Raw genomic sequence first — 9365 nt, 5'->3', positions numbered from 1 at the left:
TGAACAAGTGGCTGATATCTTCACCAAAGCATTACATGTCCCAGATTTGGCTATCTCAGAGACAAACTGCAAGTTCATCCATCTGCACTTCAGTTTGAGGGGGGTAATGGTTCCCTTATCTTTAGAGTGTCTGTACTTATATTTTCTGCCACCAATCTCTGTTGTGACTACACGTGTATAGTGTAGATTAGTTTCTCTTTATAAATGTAATGTCCTGACATCTCTCGTAAGAACAATTACTGATATTCATTAACAATGAAATATCATTTTCTTTCGCCTGTCATTAAAGCCCATGTTTAACACGTCATTTTATTAAATCTCTACATAGACTTTTGGGGTAACAGGTGCTCAACTTAACGGGAAGGTAAGGAGACAGTTTCAGCGGGTCTTGCGGGTTGCGACTCATCCTGTTACATTTTCACCACGCACACGTAGTCCACACACTCATTGCAACTTGTAAGGTATTGAATTCTAACTTTATCGTGTTTGGGTTGCCTATCCAGAAAAAACAGCGAAAGAAGATTCTAGAAGATATGGGAATAGAAGAAACGTATTCAGTTACAGCCAAGTGAGAGGTGGCCGATCCAATTTTAATGGATCCATTATGTAACTTCTCAACTCCGGGAGGGATACAGAGGGAAAGCAAAAGAGATCAAAAAAATAAAATGGCCGGGATTTTTCAGCGGGATTTTTCCAACTACTGTAAATCCTATAAATGGAGCCGTATTATCATCCAAATTTGTTCGCCAAATTCTATATAAAACCGAAAGTATCGCGTCATAGATTTCATAGATTTTTCATTAATTCTATTGATTTTTATTCAAAACCCTAACTTTTTTTTCTTCCTTCAGCTTTTGGTTTGTAGATTTTTGATAGGTTTGTAATTCTCTGATTGTTTTGAAACAGTCAGATTTGTAATTTTCTGAATTTTTTTTGAAACAGTAAAAGCGATTGTATGTTTAGGTATCTGAGTGATATCATGATGTTATTTCTTTGTTGATTAGGTTGAATTTCGATCTCTGTTACTAGGTTGAATATTATGTTTAGGATTTCTCTGATGGTTTTCTATGATTTGATTAAGGTTTATATGATTTGTGGAGGATTATTTTTTTTGGAAATTGTAAATCCATTTGGTGTCTTAAACCTGAGTGTTTGAAGCTTATGGTCTGTTGATATGACTGAATTCAATTTTATGTTATTAGTGAACTTGGATCTGTTATGAGAAACCTAATTAAGGGTTTTTTTTATCAGTTTCAATGGTTTTCAATTTGTTATTTGCAGATTTTATTTTATTTTCAAATTATTGGGTTTTATGATATGCAAATGTTATTTTTTTGTCCAATTGGGTTTCATAATCATTTCGTTGTTTGCTGCTTCATTCATGTTTTTAATTTTTAAAGATTATTAGTCTTCTTTGGGTATCTTTTGATCTGTTAGATTGATCACTTTTCCTTCACATAAAATTGAAATGGGAATGGACTTATGCAGTTATAGAAGCTTTTACTGATCTGATTCAACATTACTTTTTTTAGTCCTTTTCCTATATTGATTGTGATGTATGTATGGTTTTAATGATCTCATCATAGTTATATTTATTTTATGGGTTCTTATATTGAATTTTATGTTAATATCTATGTTCGGTGTATCCTACTGCCCCTATGGATCATATGGCTGCTTCAAACATCGGTATTGCAAATTACTTCTAATTTCGAAAGACTTATGGTCAATTTTCTGCAAACAATCAATGTTTACTATTTTGCTGTTCATTTTACAGAAGGACTAAGACTAGGAGATCCCATTGTACAGGGACAACTACTTAGAATACGACTGCAGGAACGAGTGGCTCAGAACGGAAGGATGCCAATTGTCATTGATGAACAATCTGGTGTACTTGTAGGAGAACATGGATCTCATTTGTCCGGTGAATGTGATACGATTCTTCATGCTTTTGCTCCTTTGGGATACAAGTCATGGACAAAAATTCCTCTCCAAGATAAGGAGACGTTTATCGAACAATTAAAGGTATCCCCAAGTATGCAAAATTATCTATATGGTCTTTCTTGGTTGACGTTTGAAATAAATATTTGATTCTCAACTCTTATTTGTCATTGATGGTGTAGGATAATTTCATACTAGACACCTCCGTACCATCTGTTAAGAGATGCCTGAATTATCGTATGTCAAAGGGATATGCCAGCTTTAAGCAGGAGATGCTGATGCATTTTAGAAACCATGCAACTATTGAAGAAGCACGTGGCAATCCTTTTGGAACATCTTACCAGCAAATTGGTCAAGTTTGTGTGACATCTTTGCTATGGAGAGTACAGAGAATATTAAGGTGACGGAACTGGTTACTGTACTTAGGAAGAAATAATAAGTGATGTATATATTTTAATCCTTTTGCATGTACTAACTTCAATGATTTTCTTAAATTTCAGAAACGCGGTAATCGTCACGAGAATTTTAAGGCCTCAAGAAGATTCATTTTCAATTGACGGCAAAGACCTCAAGGACATATGTTATGGGACGACGGAATCAAGCTATAAATAGAGCAAATGGAACAAACTGAGAGAGTCAATGCAACTTTCAGGCAGCATGCACTCAATATGGTTCTTGATCCAGCTGTTGCTCCGACCAGTGAAGATCCATAAGCTGTTTAGTGCTTTATTTTATATTGCTCCTTGTTTTTAGTTGAAGTTACATAAGTATTAGTTTTCTTTAGTATTTCATTAGGGCTGCATTTTGAGTAAGTTTAATTAGCAGCCAAAGGGTTGTCTTTTCAGTAGTTCAATTAGCAGCCATGAGTGTTGTTACTGCTGAAGTTGTTGGTATAATATTTTGTTTAAATGGTTTTCCGATATTATTTTCATATTTTATATGATGAATGGAAAAACGAATTTGTTCCGATTTATCATTTTCTTTTATATCAAATCTATTAGTCTCGAAATAAAAATTAAAACAAAACTTCTTCCTCGCCTAAAAAGATTATTTAGAGACAAAAAGAAAAGAAATTTGTTTGCTTTTCCTTTTTGTCAGAGGAAAATATATTAGTCGCCAAATTTAATATTTGGAGCAAAACTATGATAGTTTCTAAAGCTATTTACTCAGGCAGAAAATTCTTTGTAATGAAATAATTTTTCAGTGACAAATATTATCATCTCTGGAGGATAATTTTAAAAACAATATTTTTCATCCCAAAAATTTTCTTTATGCACAAACAAAATTTGTTTAGAAAACTTCCTATTACACGACAAACAAAATTGTTTGTGAAAGTTTTGTCAACGCCAAATATACCAGACTCTAAAAAAGTAATTTGGCACAATATTTTTTCGTCACTATTTCTTTTTATTTCGAGACCAATTATTTTTGTCTACACAATGTATCTTTGCATACTAAATACATTAGTCGATAAAATCTATTTGGAGACCATTTTTCATTGTCTATAAAACTCATTACTACTGGCTGGATTTTTTGTCTCAAAAACCATTTTTAAAGACGGCGGTGACAATTATCCAAAGCTCTCTTCAGAGACAAAAACACTTGTCGGACAAAATTGTAAAAAACAAAAGATATTAAAAATATTTGTAAAAAACCACCACTAGATGATCTACAAAATTGATGCTACAACAAACCAAAGATATGTCACTCGGACCTCGCCAAACTCATTGGAGAAGGCGACGGGAATAATAGCGCCATCTACACGACATGCCTATCCATCTCGTGATTCAAGAAACTACCATCATAAGTCCCGAAGATTTTACAATCAAACATGGTAGGCAAACAAACAACTTTTTCAAAATAATATCATCACAAGGGTTTGTCGTCCTACTAAATAATATTCAACTGGTGGATGCCAACCTGCTAAATAAAACATTATCAAATACTAATACTCAATCGGGGATGCCTATCTACTAAAATATTATTTAACTGGGGGTTGTGAGCCTACTAAAATACTATACAACCAAGACGATGTTGGCCTACTCAACTTATGAAAGAAAGATACGGGGAAACTACAAACACTTCTAGCATGAGAATTCATACAACGCATACTACACAACATACCTATTAAATTATACACAAACATGCTTAAACGTAATAAGAAATCATCATGCTCGCAATGTAAAGAAAGCTTAATGGAAAAAAAATTACAAGAATTACCACATTTTCGATGACAAGCCATACCTACCTCAAAATTCACAATCCAGTGCTTAATCATTTGAGTCGATCGTTTTTAATATAGATTAACTTAATTCATAAAAGATGTTCCATCACCATCTCATGATTCATGATAATCCCTCCTTTCTAACTTCATTTCGATGACCATACCATGACCATATTTATACTCTTCTTCAAATTATTCTTATATATTTATATATCTAGCTACTAATTCGTACACCTATTCATATTGAGTCGTCCCATCTTTGAAGTCTAGCAAATCCCTTATCCCTTTCTGCATTATTAGACACCCTCGAATTTGATTTTCTAACTCATCCTCACCTTTCCGTTCTAAAACCTAAAAGCCTTTTCAGTGTAACCTTATTATACAATACGGTGACTCATCTCCTTCTCATATTAAAGTTACATGCAGGTGCTTAAGGAAAGGATAATATAAACTCTCCACTTGCACTTAATTCCACCTATTAAAGGTGTTATTATTAGCAATCATTTGGAATTACTATAGACTAACTTTTTACTAAAATGAAGGTACAACCAATTCACATGTACGGTCAAAAAAATAATCAGCGGGTCAACGATCAACACTGGTCAACAGTAAATGCTAACCAATTTTGACTCTGATTTCTACTACGATATTCTTTCTTACGATATCCCATTTACGCGTTTGAGTAGTCCTCTTAGCGTAATTTTTTGAGATATATCTATCAGTATAAAGTTTCATAACCAAATTATAATTTGATTCATTTCTATTAATTATGGTTCATATTTAATTAATAGAATCAGTAGCGGTTAAATCGTCTCTTGATCAGTCAAATAATATTGACGAGCTTATGCGTCTCCACATATAAACTTAAGGAACTTAGATTGACAAGATTATCTCTTATCCTGAAAAAAATTCTTAACAAGACTGACGATTCACTACACCATTTAAAGGAATTAGCAACTTAAATTAGCAACGAGAGTAGTGTCATTGCTAAATTTTTGTTACGAATATATGTTGCTATTGTTTCGCAACGGCGTGTTGCTGTTGCGAGTTTTGCAACCGCAATGCGGTGGTTGCGAATAGCAACTGCGCTGGGGTCAAGCGTGCGAAATACGTATGTGATCGGGAACACCAGGACTACTAAAAACACCCCAGTCAAACTTCGGTCAAGCCTTCTTCTTTTTTTCCACCCTTTATCCCAATTTAACTACATCCTGCCTTATCATTTTCATTTCTCATTTTTTCTCCGTCACATTCGCAGACTCTTTCCTCTCCATCTCCATCTCCATCTCCATCTCTGAACTCTTTCCTCTCTTCTCAATCTTTGTACTCTATCATCGTGAAGAACTTCATCTCTCTTTCAGCTCTAAAACCAACATCCAGGTATAATCTTTGACGTAATTTTTTGGGTTTAGATAATTTTGATTTCTAGGGTTTCAGTTGTGATTTTTAGGGTTTAGAGATTTGATTTTTAGGGTTTATTCTATCTATTTATAAACCCTAAAAATAGATAGAAGAAGAAGAAGATAAACCCTAAAAATAGATAGAAGAAGAAGAAGAAGAAGAAGAATGTATTTATGTCATTTGGTAATCTTTAACTTCGTATGTTGATCCACATATTAAGGTCCTAATTCATTGTTAGTCAAATGTATTTATGTCATTTCCGTTCGATTTTTTCTCTCTAGGTTGCAGGGAAAACACTTTTTAAGGATCTTAGTAATGAAATTGAAGAACGTATTATTCGGTGAGATGATTGAAGATTCAAGAGCAAACTCTTTCGTGATTTTGAATTTCGAGATTTCATTTTAGGATTTTAATTTAATCTTTTTCTTCGTTTATTTTTTCAAAAAGAACTCACAAGGAACAGATTGAGAAATGGTAGGACGAGATTAATCCGCTGAGGTTACTGGATGCAATGAACGAAGAAGCAAATACTCGCCTTCATATGATTCGCTCGCTGTTTCCTGATGTTCAAATTTGATCCTCCTTGATAAGGTAATAATAGCAACATCTATCGATTAGGAAGTTTAGTGTTTGTTTATCGATATAACTGAAAGTATATGATATATAGGAGTTATACTGTGATAAAGAAAGAGAGAAATAGGTTAGAAGGTGGAGCAATTTATGTTCAACGTAGAAACATTATGGAATTTTGATGACCAAGCAATCTGTTTCTGTAGCGATTTTTTCTTATAATTCTTGCATCAGTGTTTGTCGGTTTGGAAACTCATAACATGGTTAAATTTTGGGAATGCAGTGTTTGATGTGTAATGTATCTTCAACTGTCTTCCTTAATCTTTGGACCTTGCTCTCATCTTGGGGTTAGATTTCAGGGAAGAAAATTCCCCTAATAGATTACTTCAATCTTCTAATTTGGTATGGATAAACTGTAGCTGGGTGAATCTATGAAAGTCACTCAGCTCCTGACGATTAGGAACTTCATTTTTTGCTTATAGGATGTTTAACTGAGGTAACAACTTACATGAGTACATTGTGTTTGTCTTACTGTACACATAGGGCATGCGAAGTTAGTGGGTGCAATACCAGATTTGGTTAGAGGATCATCAATTATCTGTCTTATAATCACTTTTGTTATACATCAGCTATTGCAATTGGTCACTGAAATGGCATGCTCGTGTATCTATCTATAGGTTTTGGATACTTTACCGGGCATAGCAAGATGTCCCTGTAGTTATGAATCTTGAAAGTTTAAGATAAACTCTTTTGCTATTTAGAACTTTGGAATTTCATTTCAAGAGTTTAACTTCACTTTATTTATTTTACTTTGTTCACACAGAATTCAGATGACAGGGTGATAAGAAGGAATTGAGATCACTCTCTCTCTACTACAGAATGGCCACATTTGATCCTTGATAAGGTAGTAGTAGTATTAGACTAGCATTAGCAACAAACAAACAATTAGAACTCCTAGTTTACACGTTTGAATTGTAATTAGCTATTAGTTTCCTAGCTGCTGTACCGTTTTCTAGGTTATTCCTTTATGCTGATACTTTAGATTGGTTGCTGCTGGAGGAATACATAACATATTTTCCACAGGCTTGCCGAGAATATTCAAGATGCATATGTCGAAGCGGCTGGCATTGCTGAACATGTTACAATTTGTTCTTATTTCACGATAAATTAGATCATTTCATGAAAGTAATTTGATAACCTTACATGGTTTTCTTGCTTATGCATACAATCTTTTACATCAGGATCATTTCATGAAAGTAATAGCTCTTTTTTCTGTCATATTGAGTGACCTGTAAGTATCTTGTTCTCACTTAACTCGTGTACAACTTATCTCTAGCTTTTCCAATCTTCCTTAATTTTTTTACAGTGGACATGTATCCGCAAGTGTTGTTTCATTGTCTCCTTCGCGCATTTTTTTTTGTCTAGTATGTATCCGAAAGCTTTCTGTGTGCAATAGTCCTATCTAAGAGCTGTTTGAGACGTCTTATGTGCTTCATTTTTCTCTCTCAGGAGTAGATGATGGTGAAATTCAAAAACTTAGGTCAAGTAAAAGATAGTTGTAAGACACTATGACTGCTCTGGAAGCACTCTGTAGAAAACTTCAGAGTGAGCAAAACCAATTACAGAACGAAACAGCTACATTTCGAAATATGAGGTTTACTTCCGGACTAAATTCTTATAGTTATGAGAGTGAGAAAAACCAATTCAGCTAAATTTTTTAAGGCAACCGTATTGCTTTAGGTTTTTTTACAATGAGATTTTACCATGAGATTACTAATTTTTCCATGAAATGGTTCTTATTGCCGACAAATTTTATTCTATTTATGATTTGTTATGGCATGTCGTGGCTGATCCTGTTTTACTTAAGGTTATTGTTCATCCTTTCCGTACCGGTTTCCATGATTTACAGTGTAAAGTTTATTACTTTGGTGATTTCAGTTGTTTTTAAGCTTACTAACATGTACTAGTGTTTTTTTCAATAATATTGCCGTGTGGTTTTTTGATGAAGTGGATGAATTTGGCAGTTAGTAGATCAGTGGGCTTCTTATGTTAATGTTTCTTATATATTATCTTTTGTCATCTCAATATTCTATTATTTGTTGATGATGCAGATCCTTGAAACAACAGTGAGTTCAACAATGTGATCATGACCTTGGAAGGAAGTCCGCTTCTCGTTCTGTGAAAAGGTTCAAAAATTTTCAAGTCTTGAGAGAAGGAAGGAGGTTAGAAATTTTCAGGCTATCAGAACTTTATCGCAAAATCTAAGTGAGATCTGCTTTCAAGATATTTGTGTGGGGCTATATTGTTCCCAAATTGTGGAACTTAATTTCTAATAACATGGATTCTCAGCTTATTTGATTATGTTCAAACTGTTAATGGATTCTCAGTTATCTGATTTCAAAAATGGTTCATATGTCATGTTGATTTCCACATGAACATGGAAACTTAATATTCTGAGCTGTGGCTTGGAGCCGTGGGTTTAAATCCAAGCTATGGCTTAGAATGAAGTCGTGGGTTTAAATCTGAGATATGGCTTGGAATGAAGCCGTGGCTTTGAATCTAAGCTATGACTTGGTTCTTAGCCTCTCATTTTTTCTGTTCATAAAAAATTTCGCAACGAAGATAGCGGCTGCGAATAAACAATTTAGCAATGGAAGTCGGCGTTGCGAATTCCCGTTGCCGACTGACGTTCGCAACAGAGCACATGTCGTTGCGACAAATTGCAACACGGTCTTTTGCAACAGAGAACTGCCGTTGTGACCCCATTCAGCAACATCCAGAGTCCGTTGTCAATTCTTAAAAATGATGTAGTGATTTTAGAACAATAGCTCTTTGTAATACCTCTTATAAGTTGATCTCATAGATTATTTTTAAGAGAATGAAAAAACACATTGAGAAGATTGTTTCTCCAATGCAAGCTACATGTGCTCTATGGGGAGTGATTTATGAGAATATTTCTCTAGATCGAGAACTTGTTCAAATACACGATGAAAAGAAAATTAGAAAAATGAGGAACTCTATCTTTAAAATGGACATGTCCATGGTATTTCATAGATTGTATTGGAGTTTTTTGATTTATATTCTAAGAAAATTGGATTTTGTGAAAAATGGTCTCATCAAATTCTTCAATGTATTAGAAAAATTGAAGTAACACTTAATGGACCACCCTGTAAATCTTCCGTACTATAGAGGGATAAGATAAGGGGATGCATGTATTATCACTTTTTTTTTA

At 34.0% G+C, this 9365-nt stretch overlaps 1 protein-coding gene across 2 annotated transcripts; it reads left to right on the top strand.

The window, feature by feature from the left end:
- The first annotated feature begins 540 nt into the window (after window positions 1-540).
- Window positions 541-2881, top strand: LOC113293039. Of its 2 annotated transcripts, XM_026541816.1 has the most exons (4): window positions 541-1686; window positions 1775-2022; window positions 2121-2338; window positions 2439-2881. In XM_026541816.1, the coding sequence occupies exons 1-4, from the start codon at window positions 1659-1661 to the stop codon at window positions 2548-2550; spliced, it is 606 nt and encodes a 201-aa protein (XP_026397601.1). In that variant the 5' UTR covers window positions 541-1658; the 3' UTR covers window positions 2551-2881. The 2 variants fall into 2 exon arrangements, with proteins under 2 accessions (XP_026397601.1, XP_026397600.1); XM_026541815.1 differs by having other exon boundaries at window positions 541-2022.
- Window positions 2882-9365: the final 6484 nt, after the last annotated feature.

This window comes from Papaver somniferum, chromosome 7, assembly GCF_003573695.1.
Source record: "Papaver somniferum cultivar HN1 chromosome 7, ASM357369v1, whole genome shotgun sequence".
Classification (NCBI taxonomy): Eukaryota; Viridiplantae; Streptophyta; class Magnoliopsida; order Ranunculales; family Papaveraceae; genus Papaver; species Papaver somniferum.
This window is presented reverse-complemented; position numbering and strand designations above follow the sequence as displayed.